The sequence below is a fragment of the Coenobita brevimanus genome, chromosome 95 (assembly GCF_032717465.1).
Source record: "Coenobita brevimanus isolate Jiangsu-jjx chromosome 95, ASM3271746v2, whole genome shotgun sequence".
Lineage (NCBI taxonomy): Eukaryota > Metazoa > Arthropoda > Malacostraca > Decapoda > Coenobitidae > Coenobita > Coenobita brevimanus.
Window position 1 is genome coordinate 32,353,407 of NC_137048.1, and position 24,305 is coordinate 32,377,711.

The following is a 24,305-nucleotide window of genomic DNA, read 5'->3' on the forward strand; positions in this document are numbered from 1 at the left end:
TAGGGTATTGATTTTGATTACAGTAACTACTTTACATTAAAAAAAATTAGTACTTTTATATTCGACTTTTTTCTCGATTTCAACTTTTTTTTTTTTTTTTTTTTTTTTTTTTTTTTGTGCGGTGGATTATCTTTAGGTATTAGCTTTTTATGTGTATATATACTTTTTTTTTTTTTTAAATCTTTAAAAAAATCTTTTACATTGTGCTAACAACCCTAACGCAGACAAGTAAGGATGCTTCCTGTATAATATAGGAGTGTAGAAGGGCAAGGAGGGTGGATGTGGAAAGTAAACATTTACGTTCTTGCATGTTATATACAGCGTTAGATGGTAATATGAGCTGGTAAGGTGATATTAAACATGAAATTGCTTGTACATCACTAAATGTTCCTTTTCCATGGCCGGTTGTGCAGTGAGAGGTATGATATGTTAGGATGGTAGTATGGTATCTTGGGATGATAGGTATGGAAATGGCAGTAGCTAGGCTTAATTTATCACTAACATTTACTATTGTTTTCCAGTATGCAGCTATTGTAACAGTGTTGCTGCTTGGAGAGATCACACTGGCCATTTTGTTGCTGATATACCCTCAGAAGGCAGAGAATTTAATCAAGAAAGAAATGCTGGGAGCTTTCAAGAAATATGGAGCTGATGACCCTTCCCTTGACAAGACCATCGACAGCATACAGCATGATGTGAGTTGGGGTTGGGAGAGTTGTCTGTTGTGAGGCTATATGAGCATGTGTTAGCGTATATAGCCTAGGCATATGCACTGGTCATCTACCCTTAAATACTCTGGACAGTGGTTGCCTAGCCTCAGGCTCCTACACTTGGAAGGGAATTAAATGGGGTTACAGGTTACAGTTGGTATTTTATAAGGCATCATGGTCCATATTAAGAACCATAATTTGGAGGATAAATAGGCTTCCATAGCAATATCCAAGTAACATATATTTTCATTCACACTTCCCTCTAATATTCGCTCGTTTGCCTGTGAAGTGTGTGACAACTATGCAAGTAAGTGACGACATTCATAAACAAGCAGCTTATTATCTGGACCTCATTTCCCACCCTAGGGCAGGGTGAGGACAGTTTACTTGGTTTAAAAAAAAAAAAAAAAAAAAAGTGGCTAAGAAAACTTCAGTTGGACTGGTTGCCTTGCCTTGTGTATGGGTTCTGTCTGTAAGGGAAGACTGAAGGATTTTCACCCTTGTAACGTAGCCGTTTGATTTAAGATATGCTACCGCTCTATCCTTAGGCCTCTAAGCCTGCTCTTCAAGTAGAGGTATGGTAACTAACATGGAAATAAATTATTAGTGATCACTATTATGAGTAGCTGTTAGTTGTACTGGTACCGTATTAAAAATGTAGCACTTAAGATGAAAAAGAGGAACAGGGTATGTCAGATATGGTTAGAATTTGCATAATTTACTTATGTTATTCTACTGTCCAACTTTGTGATCCAATACCATATGACTGTAATTGAATTTTACACTTGAACTTGGATTATCACAGAACTTTGCTTTGATGTCAGTTCTTTGGCAGCAAAAAGTTTACGGGAGGTGAATAAAACATCATTGCTAAGCTGAAATATAATAGGTATTCTTGGCCAAAGCATTAATAATGGTAGTTTTGCTTTTGGTGCCCAAGGCTTCTCTTGAGCATGGTAAGATCATATCCACTAGAGAAGTATACACAGTAGGTTATTCAGATCTGTCACTGATATTATTTGCTGAAGAGGTGTGTAAGCTACATTTTCATTCAGTACAGTACTGTAGATTTATCAGTAACTTTTTCTATGTATATATTTAGCTGGAATGTTGTGGTGTGAATAACTACACTGACTGGAAGGAGGAAATCCCCTGGGGCAGTGGGCAAAATGTGAGCAAAGGTTGCTGCAAGGAAATGGAGGAGGACTGTGGGATGAACATCTTTGACAAGTCACCTTCTCAAATTGAAAATACAATCTACACCCAAGGTTGCTACGAGGCTCTGAAGGAGGACCTTAAGAGCGAGACCATTGCACTTGGGGTAGTCCTCTTCCTCATGGCAATTGTTCAGGTGTGTGCCCCCCCCCCCCCCCCAAGTTTGGCTACTCTGTCCATCCCCTGCTTAAAATTTTCATTGAAGTGGGACATCATGCACTGGCTCAAGTATAACCATGCTGCTTCATTACCCAGGTTTATATATAATTGTCCCTGTTTAGCAGCTTAATTACCCAGGTATATACAGTAATTGTCCTTGTCCACTGAAAGGAGGGTATACTGCTTGTGAAGGCGCAGCTTCAACCTACAGTCCATTGTATTCATGATGTTCAGCCTGGAGTCGAAACAATAATCCACAACACATTACCCATCCTTGTACATATCCTTTACTCTTCCGATGATATACTCAACTCGACAACCTTTCCCTTGTATACACCCTTTCTCTGTTAACTCTACGACCTTTCTCTTGCATACACCTTTTCCCTTTTAGCCTATAAACCCTTTGCTTGTATTTTGTACAAACTTTACATTGTCCACCATATTCTACATCCTTTCTATAGTATACTGTACATTCACTTTTATTCACCCTATTAGCTAAACACCTTTGCTTATATGCATCTTTCCCTCATACACACATTTTTTCCTTTATGGCTATACAGTATACTCTTTTTTTTCTCACACCCTTTTCATTGTTTACACACTTCTTTGTACAGGTATAGCTACACCCTTTCCTTAGTATACAACCTCCCATATATACACCCATTTATAGACCAGTTTGCTGGACTGTCTTATTTCTTGCAACCGTTTCACCAATACTCTCCCATTTCACTAGCTTCCTGTACTTCATATGGCATAGCACTGAAAATTTAAGTCCATATTTTAGTTTTTACTTCTGTTCAGAATATAAAAGTACAGTTCCAGTTGACTGGATGTTTGTTGTCTGTGGATTATTAAGCAGCCATAGAATATTAATTACACTTTCATTTTTTTGTAAGCAGCTGTAACCCCCTAAGCCTCGGTTTTCAAAAACCTCTACTCGATTCATCAAAAAATAGCATCCTGTGCTTTGTAAGGAGTTACTGTAAGCAGTCACTAACCCCTGAGTTATAGAAGTCTCAAACTGAAACTGCTATAGTTTGCTGGAAGCATCTGTATTGTAATGTATTTGTTCTTTTTCCCAACCCAACAGGTGATGGCTGTCAGCTGCGCTTGTGGACTTAGCCGAAAGTCAAGCCACTACGCATAGACAAGTGACCTGAGAGGAATCCTCTTTACTCCATTTTCTAACTTTTATTCCTTAACTAATCTTTAGAACCAGGCCATTCTTGCTTTCTCTATGGCCTCTCTGCCTTATCCTCCCACCCCCTCCTCATTAAACCTCCAATTATATATATATATATATATATATATATATATATATATATATATATATATATATATATATAAAACCTTGCTGCCTTATCCCTCCACAATTTTAAATAGCTCACTTTACATCCATAACCTTTTTGCACTGTCCTATACCCTGTTTTTAATTTTTTTTTTTTTTTTCTTTTATAGTCCATCATTAATACAGCACAGTCTTCAAAGATAACTAATTAGGTGTTTGTGCAAAAGGCGTTTGTCAGTGCCAGAACTATTAAGTAAACTTGTTTGCATAAATAAGGATAAAGTTTTTCATTTTGTATATACTGTACCTGCACTGATGTCACCACTGCATTTTGAAAAGATTTTTTTTTTTTTTTTGCTCATTCCATATGATCGTTTTACCAGAAATGAAATTTTACTTCTTTTTTAACAGTGAAAGGTATTTTGTTCTGGCACAAGTTACTAATATTTATGAGTAGTTATGGACACAAAAAAGTTGGTATTATAGTTATGAGAAGGATAGATGTAGCCATTATATTGATTTATAAAATATTTATCACTGTACCTGTTTAAATAGCAATTATTACCACTACTGCCTTGTGGTTAAATGAGGAATCTACAGCATTCCCCTGCCTTGTATGTCTGTGATTTATGTTTTATAATAAAATGGAAATTTTTATATAGTTTATATACCACCCAAAGTAATCTTAATTTGTCATTAATTTACATACTCTTTGGGGTTAGTAAGGAATGTGTGGGGAGTGGAAGGTGGATATGTCAAGGCTGAAGGTGGATTATAAATGTGGATTAAGGAAGCCTGTTCATAACAGGGTTCAAGAGTGCTTAAATGGTATATGCATATGGAGAGAAGGGATGTAGATAAAAAAAGTGAAGAGGGTACAGCATATGTCATAATTAGAACATTGAAGGCATGGTAGATAATGGTGGATGAATATGGCAACTGAGTCTGAAGAGGAATGGAAACACGAAGTCTGCAAACTGATGTGGATGAATCTTATAGGCTACTTCATTTTAATGAAGTGTTTGACATCTGAGATACAGAACATCTATTTAGAAAAATACCAATTCTCATAGGCTTCTCACTCCTATGCTTCCTTCCTACAGTTCTCATGGGGCAACACTGGATTAGATGATGATAAAGAATGAACCAATAATTGTGCAGATAGGTCTGTGGGGTGGAGTCAGAATTCCAGAAATGAGTAATTTCACTGATCATCCTGTTAATAGTATTAATATGCCTTCTTGAATTCTGGGCACTACCTCACCCCATCCATAAAAAAAAAAAAAAGTGTTAATGATTCACTTAAATGTCAAGCATCTTCATACCAGTAAATGAAGTTCTGTGAAATTAAAGTACTGTGCTTTATTTGTTGGAATCTATATTCATTACCTCTGCAAAAAGAGTTGGAGGAGATTATGTGGTCACCCCTGTTTGTCCAAAGTATCTCAAAAACTTATTGGTGGAACTGAATGAACTTTTGTGGATATATGGATAAATAAACCATGGACAGTTGATTAAATCTTGGTGGTGATTGGAGCAGTCTGGCATAGGCATTGGCAGAGGTATGAATATCTGACTGCTGTGTGTTCTTGTTCTTAGAAGTTGTTGGGATGTGTTGTAACTAGGAAACAGCCACTGTTTTAATACATCAATACATTATGATAATCACTGGCTAATCCCTCGTTAAAAACTGATCTACCAGAAGCAGTGGAGCCCAAGGGCCCAGGAGTAGGCTACTTAGTCCTGGTATTTAAGGAGAGAGCAATTTATTGGTTGCTTCAGAGTAGCATTAGGCTTGTGAATGATTATTTCAAACCACCTCTTGGATGTAACCTTTATGGGCCACATCCAGATGGAGTGACTTTGTACTAGTTTTGGCCTGTGGTAAAAAATAACACTGTACACTATATGTCAACATCTTGGGAAAACTTGTGGGTCACAGAGGAACACTGAGGCTTTGCAAGTTCACTTGCCCAGATTAAAGGGTAGGAGAAAAACCTTCCTTGGCAGTATTTTGCATATGACCCATAAAATTTCAGCCACCTTCTGGGTCTCTGAACTTTGGTGAGTGGAACAGCCTTCACTAGACTTTCAAATTCTGCTAATTATCTTGCATAACAAAGTACTGTATTACTATGGCACTGACTTAAGTTGAATTATATGCCTCTTTAACCCTTTTGCCATAGTTGGTGCACTTGAGTATAATACGAACATCATCGTATTGTACTGTTTATAAGGGTCCCAACATGCTTGCAAGCATTGGTCTTGGTTACCTTAGTAATGGTGGCTCTCCACACAGCTTGATATCTGGCAGCCTCCCTGTTCAATCCCTTATAAAAGGATATTTTTTAACTGATTAACATCAAAGAGCACAACAGTGTCTCAAGTAACTCTTTCTTTGCTACAGATACACTTCAGAATCATACTTAGGTTAACCCCAGACGATTTTTTTCACTCGAGAAATCCTAACAGTTAAAGAGTTACTACAGCGAAGAGGCACTGACTAGGTAATATCAATGAAGAAGTGTGAATTTCTGTATACATGCCAATGTATTGCCTGTGCATCTGTTCATATATATATATATACCGGTATGTCAGCTCAAGATGTATGTATGTCAAGCTCCAGTTTGAGAAGATGAAAGTGGCATATGCACTGCGTGATGACAGGAGTGAGAGACAGAAAGACAGGTTCTGGGATGAGCTGGATGAAGCAGTGGGAGAAATGCCCAGGTGCTATAAAGTAATTGTAGTGTACTAATGGGCGATATGAATGGAAGAGTAGGTACTTGTCCTGAGGATGACACAATGGGTTGTAATGGTGTACCAGGAGAAAATGATTATGGGAAGCAACTGAAGGATGTGTGCCAGGAAAGGAGGTCGTGCATTTGTAACTCGTATTTCAAAAACAAAGATGCGCATAAATATACTGTACGTGGTATAAGTGGAAACGGGGATCGTGCTGAAAGGAGCCTGAGTGATTACATGCATGTAGAGAGGTCGATGCTGGGAATGGTTGCTGATAAAAGGGCCGTGAGAGGACGATGTGGAGGTCTGTCAGATCATAGGACTGGTGTGTGCAAGATCAAGCTGAGAGGAGTGAGGTGGACAAGGAGAGAAAGGAGCAGTCAGGGAGAAATACTGAAAGTCAAGAAGCTGAGGATCAAAGAAATGACAGATGAATACTGGACCAAAGTATGGGAGGAGTTGGAATCAGTGAATTGGAATGAAATGGATCTAGGCAGCTTGTGGAATGCATCTGAGGATTGCTTAGTTAGGAATGCTAAAGCAGTGTGTGGTGTGGCAAGAAAAACAAGAAGAAAGGTACAGCATGGAGGGATGAAGATGTTAAGAAAGCAGTGGAGGAAAAGACGAAGAAGTGGCTAGAGTGGTCACAGGACGGGTTCAATTGAAGTAACTGAATATATTGACATCAAGAAGCACGCAAAGAGACTAGTGAAGAGGAAAAATAAGGAGGTAAATGATGATCTAGGAAGAAAAATGAATGCAAATTACTCTGAAAATAGGAAGTTATTCTAGAAAGATGTGCGGAAATGTCGATGTGACAGCAGAAGGAAGCGTGAAAGTCTGAAGGTTGTAAGTGGCAGATTATTAACCCATGGGGATGAAGTAAGGACCAGATGGAAAGAATATTTTGAAAGTCTGATGAATGGGAATGGAGAAAACAAAGCGACTGTTAACATGACTGGTTTGGGGGATGTGCAGAGAAGGAATGCAGTGCCAGGAAACGTGACACTCGCACAGGTGAAGAATGCTGTGAAGTGGCTGAAAAATGGGAAAGCAGCTGGAGTTGATGAGGTGTATGAAGAGATGATTAAGTGTAGTGAAGAATGTGGAATGAAGTGCTTGTTGGAGATATGTAAGAAGGCATGGAAGAGTGAAACTGTTCCAGCACAGTGAAAAAAGGCTGTGATTGTAACCCTGTACAAAAATAAAGGTGAGCAAAGTGAGTGCAAGAATTATCGTTGCATAAGTTTATTGACTGTTGTTGGAAGGTACTGTATATGGAAGAGTTATTACCGAGAAAGTAAGAGAGATATAAAAAATCCTTATGAATGATGAACAGGGTGGCTTCAGGAGTGGCAGAGGATGTGTGGATCAAATATTCGTGGTGAGACAGATACTGGAGAAGGCTTGTAAGAAGGACTAAGGTGTTTATGGCATTTATGGATCTGGAAAATGCAAACCACAAAGAAGACAGAGAAGGATTGTGGAAGGTTTTGCGCATGTAGGGTGAAGATGTTATGCTGCCAGGTGCTGTCAAGAGTCTTTATGATGGTAGTGAGGCATGTGTAAGGGTAAATGGGCATTTAATTGAATGGTTCACAATCAATGTGGGTGTGCGACAAGGTCGTGTGATGTTCCCATGGTTGTTCAACATATATATGGATGGGGTGACGAGAGAAGTAAAAACATAAGTAATGGAGTGAGGGATGGCATTGGTAATGAACAGCGATGGATGGAATCTCACAAATTTGCATGCTGATGATGCAGTTCTACTTGTAAATACTAGACAAGAACATGGTAGGCTAGTACAGAGTATTGCTAATGTCTTTGGGCGTTGTGCCCTGAAAGTAAATGTAGAAAAGAATAAAGTGATGATAATCGAGAGAGAGAAGGTGACTTCTGGTAAGATATTACAGTGAATGGAGAGAGGCTGGAATTGGTGAGACAGTTCAAATACCTGTGTACAGTGATAGAAAAAAGAAGAAAATGGGCAGACGAAGTGGAAAGTTGAGTGACACAAGGAAGGAAAGTAGCTGGTGATATGAAGGCCTTGATATGAAACAGAGGCTTGAGTGTTGCTTGAGCCTTACATGGAGTCTTAGTGCCAACTTTAACATATGGATGGGACTCTATAGTTTGGCATGAAAATGAAAAGTAAAGAGTGAGAGCTGTGGAGACGGGACTGCTCAGGAATGTACGTGGGGTACAGAGAGCGGATAGGATACGAAATAATGTGATTCGTGAACGATGCGGAATGAGGAAGTCCGTGGACACCAGAACAGAAGAGAGTGTACTGAGATGGTATGGTCATGTGGAGAGAATGGATAACAATAGTGTGGTGAAAGATGTATATCTGAGCGAATCTGAAGAATGATGGAGGCGAGGTAGGCCAAGAAGAAGGTGGAGGGATATGGTGGATGAGTGTGTGAGTTAGAGAGGTATGGAAGTCAGTGAGGCTAGGGAACTGACAAGAGATCAAACTGGCTGGATGAATGCTGTTAGAAGAAGTGCATGATTAGGGATCTGGCACCCCTTTTTAACGTGACAGCATCCAGATTAACTCTATGTTTATGTGAAGCTACAGAATATAGTGAAAGTTTCTGGCATGTCAGAATGAGCACGGATTCTCGGGGCTTGAATGATGAGTGAATGGAAGTGTGGCCCATCGGACTGGGCAAACTTATGCTGTCTGGACGTTGCTATATATATATACTGTATATGGTATATCATCATCATCTAATCCTGTGTTGCCCCATGAGGAACGTAGGAGCCCGGGTTTGGCAAGTTGGTCCTGATATTTTAAATGAGAATGACCAGCCTCACTCATCCCAGAGTGGCAATACGTGAACAATAAACCCCAACCACCCCTTGGATGACTATGGAAACCTGCACAGGCTCAATCCGACTGGAGCGCCTTAATTACCCACTAAACCATCAAGTGCCATAATTTGGTTCAATGGTTACCACCCAGCATGGCAAATGGTTTCCTGGTGTTTTCCTGGTGTACAGGAAATCATTTGGCCTGTCACTCACTGTAGTCACCAACAGGGTGAAGGAGGAGGAAAGAATGACTGGGGGAAAAAAAAAGACAGAATTGGGAGTGTAGAATCACCCGTAGGCATAAGGATGAGGAAAGAAAGAAGGAAAGAAAGACAGAAGACGGAAGGAAAGATGGAAGGAAGAAAGGTAGGGGCAGTCACCCGAGAACAGCACTACATCAAGTGAGTGGATGGTGAGAGCCATCACCTACCATATATATATATATATATATATATATATATATATATATACTCTGTATAAAGCATGGAAAAGGAACCCTAAACTAGAATCCTGCAGACTGTTCTCTCTCTCTCTCTCTCTAAAAAAAAAAAAAAAAAAAAAAAAAAAAAATAGCCAAAACAAAGATTCGACATTTAAAAGACTGACGATCATAGGCAGTAAGAAATAAATACAGACGAAGACGGTTCCAACACCTGTTGCATACATGAAGGACTGGAAGTAACAGTTAACTCTTGCATTACTGTTGGACAGAAATGGGATTGATAGTTTGCTACCGGACGGAGAGATGCAAGCTGCCAGTGAGAGGGAAAAAAAAAAAAATGGTACACAGAGATTGACTGGCAAACTGACATGACTTTAAATTCCACTATATTAACCCCACTTCCAGAGGTGCATCTTAATCTAAAAAACATCGTCCGACATAATGCGAAAAAAATCGAATTCAATGTGGGTATAACCTCAAGTAACTGCATGTGCGTGGGGACTAACCCATGGGCGAGGAATAATAAGCTGACACTGTCCCTTATTCTCTGGCCTTGGAGATTTAGTACTCTCTCTTACTTGACGATGTACGAGTATTTTGCATTATTTCACCTTCATAATATCGACTTGATCTGTAGTATTTCTTCCTTGGCGATGTTGTTTCCGTATTTCACCTTCACGAATTTTTTCCATAGTTTAGTTTTCTTCCTCTGCATTTTTTTTTTTTTTTTTTTACTTTTTCTCTGCACGATTCATTCTCTCTCTCTCTCTCTCTCTCTCTCTCTCTCTCTCTCTCTCTCTCTCTTTAATACTGCCTTTTTACCCCACCGTCTTTGTTGTCTGGCGCTATTTGTATACCACACCCTATGCCTGTTTCACTTTATTAATATTGTCTTTTATGTTAACTAAATAATTCAGTGGGCTTTCTGCTGATAGTTAAGCCTCTTTCGTGCTTTGTCACTCCTTGTTGTCTTGATCTTACCCCACCATCCTTGAGCGGGATATGGAAGTCAAGATGATCATAACACTGACTTATCCTGCATTCTTGCTGGTACAGCCTTGGAAACTTCCCAGATTTTCTTTCTTACTCATATATTTTGCATGCTTCACCTTGATGTACTTTTCTATTATTGTATTTTATGTATACAACACTCAAGCACCTAGGACTCACTATCAGTTGTAACAAATCATCATGAGTTTACCGGAATAGCAAACTTCAATTGTCCCCACCGTAAGAGGGCTAATATTATCCTACATTTAATGTACTGTATATATATATATATATATATATATATATATATATATATATATATATATATATATATATATATATATATACATATATACATATATATATATATATATATATATATACATATATATATATATATATATATATATATATATATATATATATATATATATAATCCTAAATCCAGTATAAGAGGTTTTGTGTCTTTCAGTGAGGAATTTTGCATTCATCAGCTTAAAGTACCTTGCAGCCTAAGGACAATTTTTCTTTTGTTCTTGCTTCCACCTGACGATTTTATTCAGGTATATAGAGAAATTTCGAAGTGAAAGGGTTAGGTATAGCCTTCATTAATCCCCTAAATAGTGAGAGTCGCTCCCAAATTCAAGGAAATCATCTGAGGGAAGCTACAAGATAACAGGCACTACGGTACGTTCTCTGGCAGGACACATTATTGTCTTGTATTTTGTTTATGAGGGGTGCGGTGACTCGGTGGTCAGCGTACTTGTATCGCTATGAATGTAGACCGTACCTTGGGTTCACACCACACCCATAGCAGACATCTGAAGTGGGTAGGCTACTGGTGTGTACTATCATTTGCCTACATATATTCTGTACTCTGACGGTTCTGCTAGTGACATATACGAATTAACTTTCCTAATCATGGCCATTAGCTATTCAAGTTCCACATGCATGACTACAGACATATAACTTCCTTTTTCGTACTTCGTATGTGACGGGATAATTCTAGCAGTCACTATGGCAACTCCGAGGGCCAGGTCCTGTAGTGGACGTAATATGAACTGTTACAAATACAGGCGTTTATATATATATATATATATATATATATATATATATATATATATATATATATATATATATATATATATATATACACACACACACACACACACACACACACACACACACACACACACGAGTACATATCAAAGATGCAGCAGGGAAAAGAAATCGCTGAGGAAGTCGTGTCACGAAACCTCGTAAGTCAACGAGAATGTTACGTGGGTGGGGTGCGTGTGTGTGATGGGAGGAGGCAGAAATTAAGGTCTGCATTTTTTCCTTTTCCGCAGCGTGCTGGCTTAGCTGAACTTCATTATGATTGTCCTGTCCTGGAACCACGTTAGCTCAGTGGCAGCGTGGACGTCTCTCGGTCTGTGTGTGGCAGTTAGGGTTCAAAGTCCAAAACGTGGCTGATATATATTTAAAGACACTTCAGATCATCATGTGTCTTCATGTGGCCACACCCTGTTCGTGTATATCGATGATGCATTCTCTCTCTCTCTCTCTCTCTCTCTCTCTCTCTCACACACACACACACACACACACACACACACACACACACACACACACATTAGAGCACCTCAACTTTCACATGCAACAATCTCACTACTGAACCCCTTGCCGATTCGTACTTCGGTAGCAGGAGGAAGCAGCTCAGTAGCCCTCTCACCGATAATGCTTTTAGATTACAGAAATAGACAGATTACAGGTGAAAGCTTCATTCGTAAAACAGACAGGTGAGACAGAAGGCAGAGAGGGACAAAAGTATTGGGATTGTGAAGCAGTTTTAGGGGCACTGAAAAAAGTATTAGAGGCATTGAAAAAAAGTATTTGGGGCATTGAAAAAAGTATTAGAGGCATTGAAAAAAAGTATTTGTGGCACTGAAAAGGTATTAGGGGCACTGAAGAAGTATTAGGGGCATTGAAAAAAAAAGTACTAGGGACATAGAAGAAGTATCAGAGGCACTGAAGAGGTACTGGAGGCACTGAAAAAGTATTAAGGGGACTGAAGAAGTATCAGGGGCACTGAAACGGTATTTGGGCACTGAAAAAATATTAGGGGCACTGAAGACATATCAAAGGCCTTAAAGATGTATTTTGGGCAATGACGATGTATCATGGGCATTGCAAAAATATTTGGGACACTGAAGAAGTATATGAGGCATTGAATTTGTATCAAAGGCCTTGAATAAGTACTTCTATACCATTTTCACCTTAACTTGGCTAAGATTTTCGTCCTTTTGCAGCTTATATCACATAGCTCAGTGGCAGAAAGAGGCACCGCTACGGCTCTATATTCATTCCACAGCACTTCTTCATGACCAGCACCATATACTAGTGTCACTCTATAGCACCATATACAATACTAGTGTTAATCTACTGTTACATCTCGGCATTCAAGAAGGAGAGATGGCAACTTTAGGCGAATCTGGAATAAAAAAGACTAAAGTGTTGACATGAAGTGCTAAAGATTAAGTCAGGAGAGAGGATATGACATGGGTGTGCTGACTTCTTCAATTCCATCATGCCTTGTGTATGTAAGTTTTCGAAAGTCCCCCTTCTTTAAAATTGGCACAAATAATAGCAATAGAAAAAGGCAATAGGCTGAAGGGGTGACTGGTGCGGCGATGTGGAGGCTACCGATAACAAGAGACTGATAAAAAAGATAATACAGATCACACGCAGAGGAATAGGGGGAAGGTGAGGCCAAGCAGAGGTAGTTATGATGGTGTAACAGGCTAAACGGCAGAGGTTTGACCACTGCGAGGGTGAATATGGAACAAAATGGACGGGAATGAAACATGCATGGTCTCTCTCTCTCTCTCTCTCATTATTATTATTATTATTATTAGTTCAAGTCTGTGCATTTGTAACACGTGATGCAATCTTGGCACATACTGAGGCGCTCCCACGGGTCGCTGATAACGCTGAGTCCACAGAGTGAGTCAATGTGTGTGTGTGTGTGTGTGTGTGTGTGTGTGTGTGTGTGTGTGTGTGTGTGTGTGTGTGTGTGTGTGTGTGTGTGTGTGTTTCCATAGCAACCCAACATGATATTACGAAAATCAATAACCCCTTCACTACGAAAGTTCTCATTAGTTGAATAATATTGTTAGGAGTTAGAAATACAAATTATACTTCTTTCCAACCCTTTCCTAACCCTTTATCTAACCCTTTTTTCTCTAACTTTTTTTTTTCTATCCCCCGTTTCTAGCCTTTTTTCTAACCCTATGAGTACGAATGGTGTATCCTAAACTAAAAAAAAAACAAAATATCCTAAACAGGGAGATCATCGCACTGAAGGGGTTACGGGATGAAGTTACCCCTTCAATACCACAGAGCTTTGTTTAAGCTGTGGCATGAAAAGCACTGAGAGAGAGAGAGAGAGAGGGAGAGAGAGAGAGAGAGTACAACCACCTTCAAACAACCATATCAACACCAAACAAATACCCATAAATCACTCCATTGATGCCAAACAGAACTAAAAAAAGAAATATGCATCAGTATCACAACACAAGTGCGCAGTGTAAGACCCATAACAGCAAGGGGCTGTGTTATCTGTTATCACTAATCTTATCAGCAAGCTAGTCCCCCCTTCCCCTCCCTCCCACTCACTCTCTCTCCCTCTCTCTCTCTCTCACATCACCCAACATACACCTAACTCTATCACTCTCGCATTCACGACGTAATTCTTCCTTTGTTTTGAGGATTAGGGCGTGAAGAAGAAGAACAAAGAAGAAAGGAAGGAAGGAAGGAAGGAAGGAAAAAGAGACGAGAAGGACTGATAAGGTAGGGAGAGAGGAGGAGAAGGAGTTTAGACCGAGAAAGAGAAGTGACACAAGGAAACAGGAAAGTGAAACAAAGAAGTGAGGAACTGGGAGAAGCAGGGGTGGTAGGAGAAGAGAAAAAGAGGAACTAACAGAAGAGGAAGGAGAGGAGACGGACGCCAAGAAGGGAGAGGAAAACAAGAATAAAGAAAATAACAAGATTAAGAAAGAAGGCGAAGAAGACAGGAAGATAACAACAGACACGAACAGAATCCGAACAAAACAAGAACAGAAAAGGAAAGTGGAAGCAGAACAGACAGAGAAACGGGCAGGTAAATACGACCACACAAAAAACACACAGCAGAAGGAGTAAAGACAGCAAAAAGTGAAAGCCAGAAACAGGAAGAGAACATAGCGGTGAAAGGCAGAGAAGGAGAAGAGACTGACAGGACGTGAGAGTAAGAAGAAAACAAGAAAAAAGATTGAGAAGAAATAAAGGATAGAAAAGGTGAGAAAGTAAGCAAGACCTTCAAGGATCATCATGGGTTGTGTCAGTAAATATGGCCTCATTGTCATCAACCTTTTCGTTGTGGTGAGTAATTTATGTTGTTCATTTTGCTTTCTATTCCCCCCCTCCCTTTCTCTCTCTCTCCTGATCCATCTACTCACTCTCTCTCACATATTACTCTCATCCACCTACACATTCCAGCCACTTTATCATCCAAGTGACAATCCACAATTTCCTTACCTAACATTCATTCGCTCCTTCTTACGTGTAAAATATTCCTCTCACATTTCACTACCCACACTTCATTACACCCACTTTTTTTTTTTTTTTTTTTTTTTTTATGCTAGGAAGAAGGAACCAAATGCCACGAGCCCGCAATAACTGTTCCTTCCAAGAGAAAAACAAGATTCACCTTCTCGCTCAAGCCCTCGTCCATCTATCCATCCATTCATCTACTTATTTATCCATCCATTCATTTACTAATTCTCTCATCCACTTATCCATCCATCTACTCACGTACTTATCCACCCATCTACACATCCACGCTTCTCATTCATTTGTCTACGCATGTTCATCAGCACCCTCATCCATAAATCTACCCTTCAATTCACCAGTCCATACATAACTCTTCTATTTACTCATCCACCGGTTCATCCATCCAATAACTCGTTCATCTACTTATCCATCCATCCACTGGTTCATCCACTCAGTAACCCATCCATCCACTCATCTACGCTCCCACTTAGAGCCGGTTTAAGAGCAGGGGGTGCCCAAGGACACAGCATCTTGTGTTGACCCCCCAAAGAATAATGTTGGAAGAGCAACATAATATAGACACTCAACGCATTTTTATATTATACCCAGCCATTACAGTACACATATACAGTGCATATATGTTGTTATTTCTATTTTTGGGCCAAGAAATTCCTAAAATCAGTATTCACTCTGTCTTGTGATGGCCCTTTTCGCGTGGGGGTCCCTTTAGTGTGGGGGTTCCAGGATTATAGTTCCAGTAGCCCCTCTTTTAATCTAGCCCACATTCACTGGTTCATCTAACCCATAACCCATCCATCCACCAGTTCATCCATCCAGTAACCCATCCATCCACTCATCCACCTCTCTCATCCCCTCACAGGCAGCGGGGTTATGCGTGGTGGGTGTGTCTGTGGCCGTGCTCCGCCAAGAGACCATTTTCGGAGTCTTTCTCACCCAGGTTTTCTACACGGTGCCCTTCAGTGCTCTCCTAGGCGGTCTCTTCCTCATATTCCTGGGGCTCCTCGGCTGCGTGGGGGCCGCTAAGGAGAACACGTGCATGCTCAAGACGGTACGTAAGCTGTCTGGAAGTGCTAGAATTGGTGTCTGAGGTGCTACAGTACGTGCATGGGGTGCTCTGTAACACGTGCATGCTCAATGCGGTACATGAGGTGTCTGGAGGTGCTACGTACGTGCGTGAGGTGCTACAGTAACAGGTGCATGTTCAGGTCGGTACGTAATCTGTCTGGAGATACTATAGGGTACGTGCGCCAGATGCTGAAGTATGTTTGTGAGCTGATGTGAGGTCTTGTAAGGAGATGCCTCAAAGGGACTTGCTAGGGTCCTGTTCCTCACCCTCCTAGAGCTGCTGAGATGTGTGGGAGCGGCTAAGGAGAACACGCGCATGCTCAAGACAGTACGTGATGTGTCAGAGTACGTGCTGGTGGTATTGAAGTACGTGGTGAGATGCTGACGTGGTATATGAAGAGTTTACAATGAGTTTCTTAAGCGCTGTGCTAAGAGTCTTAATTCTCACCACCTTGGGCCCCTTAGGATGTGTAAAGGTGGCTAAGGAAAGCACGTGTATGTCCAAGATAGTACGTGAGATGTTAGAATACGTGCTTAAGATGTCTGAGTACGTGCTTGATGTGCTATGAATACGTGTTTAAGGTTTCAGAAAGTATATTTGAGCTGGTAAGTGAACTGTTGCAAGGACATAGCAGCAGACACCTTAAGTGAACATTTGCATACTTAAGAGGGTACATGAAGTGCTACAGCAAGTGTTTGGGGAGTGAGTAAGTGCTGTGGATGATAGGTGAAGAGTTAGAGGGGTAAGGTAAAGTGTTAGAGGCATAATTACTGTCCTGAGGTATGGCACGGGTATGGTACGTGTATTGCTAGGTGTCTCCTACGTGTCTTAGTACACGTGTTATGATGAATGCACTTGAATTATTGTGCTGAAAAAGGTACGTGAAAATTAAGAGGTATCACGTGCTGAACAACGAGACAGAGCAATGTCATCCAACCTCCTCTGACACTTGTCTATCTATATCTATCTATTTATCTACCATCAGGCAGTCATCATATCTATTATACAAATCTGCGTGGTGGTAGGAGCTTCCCTGCTGGTGTTTCGACCTACTTACCTACCTACTTATCTATCTATCGATCTATCTACCTCCCCCAGTACGCCGTCACCGTGTCCGTGCTCCTGATCGGCGTGGTGGCGGTAGGAGTCTCCCTGCTGGTGTTCACCCTGAGTTCCTGGACTTTCCTGGAGGATGTGATGACCTCCGTGTACAACCAGTACGACGGCAACAGCACGGGCGTATCGCATGACCTTGACGTATTCCAGAACACGGTACGTACGGTCGCGGACAGAAATATCGATCCACCACCCACCGATAAATTACGAGACAGCGAGCAGTAATTTCCGAAACCCAGTAAGACTATCAGGAAATATCATGTTCGCTGCACAATTGTTCGTTTAAAAAGTGGAACGATATAAGCTGTCCACAATCGGAAACAAAAATTCTATCTCCTGTCTTGATTTTTCACGACTTTGACTTTTAAAATGAGTCTAGTGAACCTGAGGAAAATGAAAATGATGGCAATTATCCGTGGGTAAATAGTCATACCGGGGCAATGGTTAATATAAATGCAATAGCTTAACAGTAAATAACTAGATAGCCACCTAAGGAGCAGCTTTGAGAATCAGATGGGGTTCAGCCTGCATGCCACGTTATAAGCTTCATCCATCAGCGAGGAGAAAGATATGTTAAATCTTGCCCTCGTCAACGGGGGCAATACTTAACGTGTGTGTGTGTGTGTGTGTGTGTGTGTGTGTGTGTGTGTGTGTGTGTGTGTGTGTGTGAGAGAGAGAGAGAGAGAGAGAGAGAGAGAGAGAGAGAGAGAGAGAGAATACCAAATCCGTCTACCCAACCCCCATCTCTCCCCATCAGATCCACTGCTGCGGTATTTACGGCTACAAGGACTGGGCTGGCTTCACGTACGGCAACGGAAGCAACGTAGCGGACGGATGCTGCCGGAACATGACGGAAGGATGCGGCGTGGGACTCCTGAAGGATCCTGAGGTGGAGGACTTGGTGTACACGAAGGGATGCCTGGTCTTCGTCACCAATGCTCTCTATGATATCTGCCTCGTGTTGGGGGTGCTCACGCTCTTCCTGGCAGGCATGCAGGTAAATGGGTGGGTGCGTAGGTAGGTAGGTAGGTAGGTAGGCAGGTGGATGGATGGATGGATAGATGGAAGGGCTTACTGACCAACACACTGACTGATTAGGTGACTGATGGATGGATGGACACGGTGACTGACTGACTGATCTACTGAACGACGGATGAATGAACAGACAGATAAAAGGATGGATGAATGAATGGATAGACAGATAGATGAATGGATAGATAGAAACCATGCAACAGACAGACAGACAGAGACAGATTAGACAGACAACAGTTACACATTTCACGTACACTCAGTAACATTTCTATTCCCCTACAGATCCTCAGTATAGCCTGGGCGTGCATAATCGCCAAGGACACCGTCAGGTACCGCCAGCTATAGAAGTGACATCAGTGACATCACCTAGGCTCCCGGGACATCACAAAGGGCTATCCTGACTTCACCTGGATCAATTAACTGTCTGCTTACTGTGTTACATTCCTGACATCAGCTTAAACCCTTCCTGATTTCACTTGTTTTTATCTAGTTGCTTCATGTGTAAATTGATGTCACGCACGAAGTCACAAGAGGTTATAGCAGACTTCACCTCGACTCACCAACTGGCTAAAGAGTGTTACTTCAAAATGCTTTATTTCTGACATCATCTTCCACTCTCTGACTTCACTTGATACTGTTTAGTTATTGCACGTGTTAACTGATGTCACCGAGGCACCCAATATATCAGATTGTGCTCTACTGACTTCATTTAGATTTAATCATTAGTTACTTGTTGTGTTAGTTTCCTGACATCACTTAACACTTTCTACCTTTACTTGGTGTTACCTACTTGCTTCATGTGTAAAATGATGTCACCCACGAAGTCACAAGAGGCTACACTGACTTCACTTGGGTGTAATCACTGGCTAAATATTGTGTCCCTTGATGCTGCTTTATTTTCTGACATCAACTTAATACTTCATGACTTCACTTGCTATTGCACTTTGACTTCACGATGTTAGTTACTGAATGAGTAAAATGATGTCACAAAAGGATATTCTGCTTATGATTTCACTTGACATGGCTCCATAGCTATTTAATGGTGTTACTTGACATCACCTACTATTATCTGACTTCACTTGAGATAATTAAATTGTTGCTTGTGTAGAATGATGTCACCCACGATGCCACACAAGATGCTTCTGACTTCACGCAGACTTAACAGATTTTGATTAAGCTACCTTCCTGACATACTCCGAAATTTACTGACATCATCAAAAGTACCATCTGACATCACCTGGCACTAAGACATCCACTTTATCATTGGACATCACTTGGAACTTACTGATTTTGGAACCTTGCTGCACCTTCTTGACATCATCTGACATCACTTGGCACTTTTTTGAGCTTATTTGACATCTGGCGACTTCTGACATCACCTAACAATGCTCGGTACTTCCTGACACAAACTGACATCACCTGACACTTATTTGGCACTTCCTCAAAACCAACTGACGTCATAAACTTTAGGCATCATTTGGCACTTCCTGACATCACCTGACACTTTGAGCCTGACACCACCTGGCACTTGCTGACAAACCGGCACCACCTGACACTTCCCGGCATTAACTGACATCCAATGGCCTCGCTTGGCACTACTTGAAATCACGTGGCACCGTCTGACACTTCCTAACACTGTCTGACCTCATCTGACACTGACATCAAGACACAAACGATGTCATCTTTTAAGGTCTACTTAAACCAACTGGGCAAAAAAAAAAAAAAATCCTATTCAATATTTTTTAAAGGCAATATCTAGTTCCTCATATAAAGAAAATCTAGGCTGGAAAAAATCGTCGGAAAATGATAGGAATAACAGAAAAAAAATCCCTCGTTTCATCTCTCACAGGAATCGTTTGGGATTAGCAAGGGCAAATCCTAAGGTAATCTACGTGGGATAAAACCTAAGGTAATCTACGTGGGGCAAATCCTAAGGTAATCTACGTGGGGTAAATCTGAAGGTAATCTACGTGGGGCATATCCTAAGATAATCTACGTGGGGTAAATCCTAAGGTAATCTACGTGGGGTAAATCCTAAGGTAATCCACGTGGGGTAAATCCTAAGGTAATCTACGTAGGGTAAATCCTAAGGTAATCTACGTGGTAAGTCCTAAGGTAATCTACGTGGGGTAAACCCAAAGGTAATCAAAATCGTTTATGGACAGACAGAATAAAATAACAACAGACATTATATTAAAGGGATTAATAATAACATGTATACTGCTAATTATATTACTTCTTTATTATTATTGTTACTATTATTATTATTATTATTATTATATGAGTATTATTAAATGCTACTCACATGCCTTATACTTTACACACTTCCTTACCCACAATCTCTCTCTCTCTCTCTCTCTCTCTCTCTCTCTCTCTCTCTCTCTCTCTCTCACACACACACACACACACACACACACACACACGCAGTTCTCTATGACCTGCCCACATCCTACGTCAAAGGATATCTGTTCAATCCTCCTCCAAAACACGCCTAGTTTGAATAAAGTTATGCAAATCCTATTCTTCTTTATTCTTGCCAGTTTGGGGGATAAGATGCAGGTGGTGAGGTGGAGAAGGCAGGGGGATGGAGGAGGAGGAGAGGGGAGAAGAGGGAGGGCGTGGGGGGAAGAGAAGGGGAGGGGAAGGGGGGAGAAGAAAAGGGAAGCGGGTAGGGAGAAGAGAAGGGAGGGCAAGTGGAAGGGGAAGAGACGGGAGGAGGGAGTGGGGAGGAAGAGAAGGGAGGGAGAGGGGTTGAGAGAGAGATAGGGAGGGTTGAAGAGGAGGAAAGGGAATGGAAAGGAGGGAAGAAGGGGGAGGAGATGGCGGGGAGAGAGAAGAGGATGAGGAGAGACGAGAGGAGGAGGTGGAGGAGAAGAGAGTGGAGATAAAGGGGAGGGACGGGGGAGTGGAAGCGATAGGAATTTAGAAAGGAAAATGGGAGGGATTGGAGAGACAGGGATAGGGAAGGAGGGAAGATGAGGGGGAGGAAAGAATGGGGTAGAGAGGGAAGGAGAAAGGGAGAGGGAAGTGGACGGGGGAGGGGAGATCTAGGGGAGAGAAGGAGAGAAGGAAAATGAAAAGGGGGGGAGAAAAGGGATGGAAGGGAGAACGGACGGGGAAGGGGAGCAACCGATGAAGATGGAAGGAGTAGAGAAATAACTGATGGGGAAATGAAGGTGTGTGTGTGTGTGTGTGTGTGTGTGTGTGTGTGTGTGTGTGTGTGTGTGTGTGTGTGTGTGTGTGTGTGTGTGTGTGTGTGTGTGTGTGTGTGTGTGTGTGTGTGTGTGTGAGAGAGAGAGAGAGAGAGAGAGAGAGAGAGAGACTAAACTGTGACCCTCATGGCACTGCACGTATCAGTTTTACTATCATGAAATAACAGGCGCCTGCATCATTCTCTCTCTCTCTCTCTCTCTCTCTCTCAATCCCTCCGTCCCACCTTCCCTGCCCCACTTTACTCTATCCCTTCTCTCTCTCTCTCTCTCTCTCTCTCTCTCTCTCTCTCTCTCTCTCTCTCTCTCTCTCTCTCTCATTAACACAATCACTCCATCAGTCCCCAATTCAGTTCGACGGCAGAAGCACCACACAGCAAGGCGACCGAAGCGATGTGGATAAAGTCGAACGTAAGACCTGAAATAACTTGAGATTAGTACGGACGAGTCACAATATTTCGTCCCTAATCTAGTCCTTTCGTCCTAGCATGGCCGAGTGTTCCAGGTTCTGTTTCATCCTCTTCAATTTCGTCCTCTTCGTAAGTTACTCCAACCCTATCGTAAGATCTTATAATTACGCTCTTCCTCTTACTGCTCCTCTTTACCGCTTCCGCAAGACAGAACAAGTAGTAGTAGTAGTAGTAGTAGTAGTAGTAGTAGTAGTAGTAGTCGTCGTCGTAGTCGTCGTCGTCGTAGTAGTAGTAGTAGTAGTAGTAGTAGTAGCAGTAGTAGTAGTAGTAGTAGTAGTAGTCTAGAGGCTGGAATTATACCCTGGTGTTCAATATAGGGACTGATCAGCCTAGCCCCGGGCCCCTACTCTCTTAGTGGGGCAAAGAAGGATTGACTGATGGAAGAATGGTTCCATGAAAATCCCATCTCATATTAACAAAACCAATGTGCCTCTTAATCCACATCTTCTTATTCCTTTTCTTTTTTTGTTTCTTCTTGTACTTCTTCTTCCTCCTCTTCTTGCAATCACCACTCATGCATTTTCAAGTCTTTCTCCAACTCTCCACTAGCTTATCCTTCATCTCTCTCTCTTTCTTCTTCTAAGCACTCTCCGCTCTCACACACACTCTCCTAGTTAGTCTCTCCGTTCACGTATTGATCTGTCCCTCCTTCTCCAAGTAAATATGTCACGGTCTCACTACAATCCCGCAGTCTCTCACTCACACGCTCCCCAGTCTATATCAAGTCTGTTTTCTTATATTGGTCTGTCTTCTTCCCTACTTCAAATAAGGGTCGTTACTGAATAGGGCCAAAAATGAATGGGAAGATAAATTGATAGACAGATAGATATATAGATGAGTAGAGGCAAATATGACTAGGGATATACTGATGGACAGATAGACAGAAACATAGATAGACATTACTAGAGAAACAGACAGATAGATAAAGACAGAAAGATAGATGAGTTGAGGCAAATATGCATAAGGATAGATAGATTAAGGCAAATAAATAGACAGATAGATACACGAAGAAATAGCGATAAATGGATGGACAAACAGATAGGCAGATAGATAGACTGATACGTCGATAGATTACATAGACAGACAGATAAACATATACATACATACATACATACATACATACTGACATACATACATAGCTCGATGGACATATACAAACAAAACCACACATTCCTTTTCCATACACACATACATACATACCTACCTACATACGTACATAAAAGCTAACCCAATATAAACCTTGCTAAATAAACCTAAGGAACACAGATACATACAGACACACAGACAAAACGAAACCTTAATTGGCACAGCGGCTTCTTGACCCACATACCTTTAGCTTATACCAGGTGTGTTTCGCAAGGTACACACACACACACACACACACACACACACACACACACACACACACACACATAGAGAGAGAGAGAGAGAGAGAGAGAGAGTGCATCTTCAAGCTACCGTGATCAACCCTAAAAAAAAGAAGGAAGTGAAGAAAGCAATGAATGTTAGTTGTCAATATTTTCTGAACGCAAAAATATAAAATACTGGAAAACTGCAAAAATCTATCCTTTCCAAACAAAACTGACGAAACGAAAAGCAAAATCAAGATATTTTCATTTCGCGATGTCTGAACACAGTGCATTTAAAAGACTGGAGGTCAGAGACAGTGGGAAAGACAAAGGAGACACTTCCAGAGATGACCAGCTCTGCACATAAGGACTGAGTGCTGGTCAACAACTACCTAAGAGAGCTGGACACAAAGAGGGATGTGTACGTAGCCAGACGGGTGTTGCGTGCCCGTCGTAATGGGGAAGGGACGCAGGTATATATTTCAGAAGTGTAGTGAGAAAGTGATATTGGGAGAGAAATGCGCCTCTCTCTCTCTCTCTCTCTCACACACACACACACACACACACACACACACACACACACATCAGCATTCTCAGGCACCAGAAGCAGTGAACTTTGCCTGTTCTGGTCATGCCTTAAGTTCGATGTCCGCCCACTGAAGGATAGCATTTTGAGCCTTAGTAATGGCGTCACGCTTGCACACACACACACACACACACACACACACACACACACACACACACACACACACATTCCTGATGCCCACGCGACCGAAGGAGAAAGCAAAGGTGAAGGAACAGGCCAGAGAGAGAGAGAGAGAGAGAGAGAGAGAGAGAGATTCTGAAAGACGTTGAGCAGTGGTGACTGAACATCTAACCTCACACACACACACACACACACACACACACACACACACACACACACACACACACACACTCATCATCATCATCATCATCAACACAGGTCAGTCCACTACAGGAAAAAGACCTCTCCCATTTTTCTTCGGCCACTCAGTCATATTTTTGTCAATCCTGTAAATTTTCTTTTGCAGGAGAGACAAGAGACAATGGTAGATTCTTAAGTTT

The 24,305-nt window shown here is 41.4% G+C and overlaps 2 protein-coding genes across 2 annotated transcripts in view; both read left to right on the plus strand.

The window, feature by feature from the left end:
• The window catches only part of LOC145413135 (leukocyte surface antigen CD53-like), a 7,574-nt gene extending 4,184 nt beyond the window's left edge, over positions 1 to 3,390 (plus strand). The window contains exons 3-5 of the mRNA XM_080282852.1: positions 522 to 695; positions 1,813 to 2,061; positions 3,175 to 3,390. Of these exons, the coding sequence (XP_080138978.1) occupies positions 522 to 695; positions 1,813 to 2,061; positions 3,175 to 3,231 (480 nt within the window). The 3' untranslated portion in view covers positions 3,232 to 3,390. The remainder of the gene's footprint in view (positions 1 to 521; positions 696 to 1,812; positions 2,062 to 3,174) is intronic.
• An 11,344-nt stretch (positions 3,391 to 14,734) lies between these two features.
• On the plus strand, positions 14,735 to 18,536 carry LOC145413212 (CD63 antigen-like). The gene is made up of 5 exons (XM_080282939.1): positions 14,735 to 14,785; positions 15,837 to 16,025; positions 17,142 to 17,315; positions 17,917 to 18,156; positions 18,474 to 18,536. Exons 1-5 carry the CDS (start codon positions 14,735 to 14,737, stop codon positions 18,534 to 18,536), a joined length of 717 nt encoding a protein of 238 aa, XP_080139065.1.
• The last annotated feature ends 5,769 nt before the right edge of the window (positions 18,537 to 24,305 follow it).

Coding starts and splice junctions, on each gene's coding strand:
- LOC145413212 (XM_080282939.1), top strand. CDS start 14,735: ATGGGTTGTGTCAGTAAATATGGCCTCATTGTCATCAACCTTTTCGTT. Junction 14,786..15,836: donor TCATCAACCTTTTCGTTGTG/GTGAGTAATTTA, acceptor ATCCCCTCACAG/GCAGCGGGGTTATGCGTGGT. Junction 18,157..18,473: donor TCTTCCTGGCAGGCATGCAG/GTAAATGGGTGG, acceptor ATTCCCCTACAG/ATCCTCAGTATAGCCTGGGC.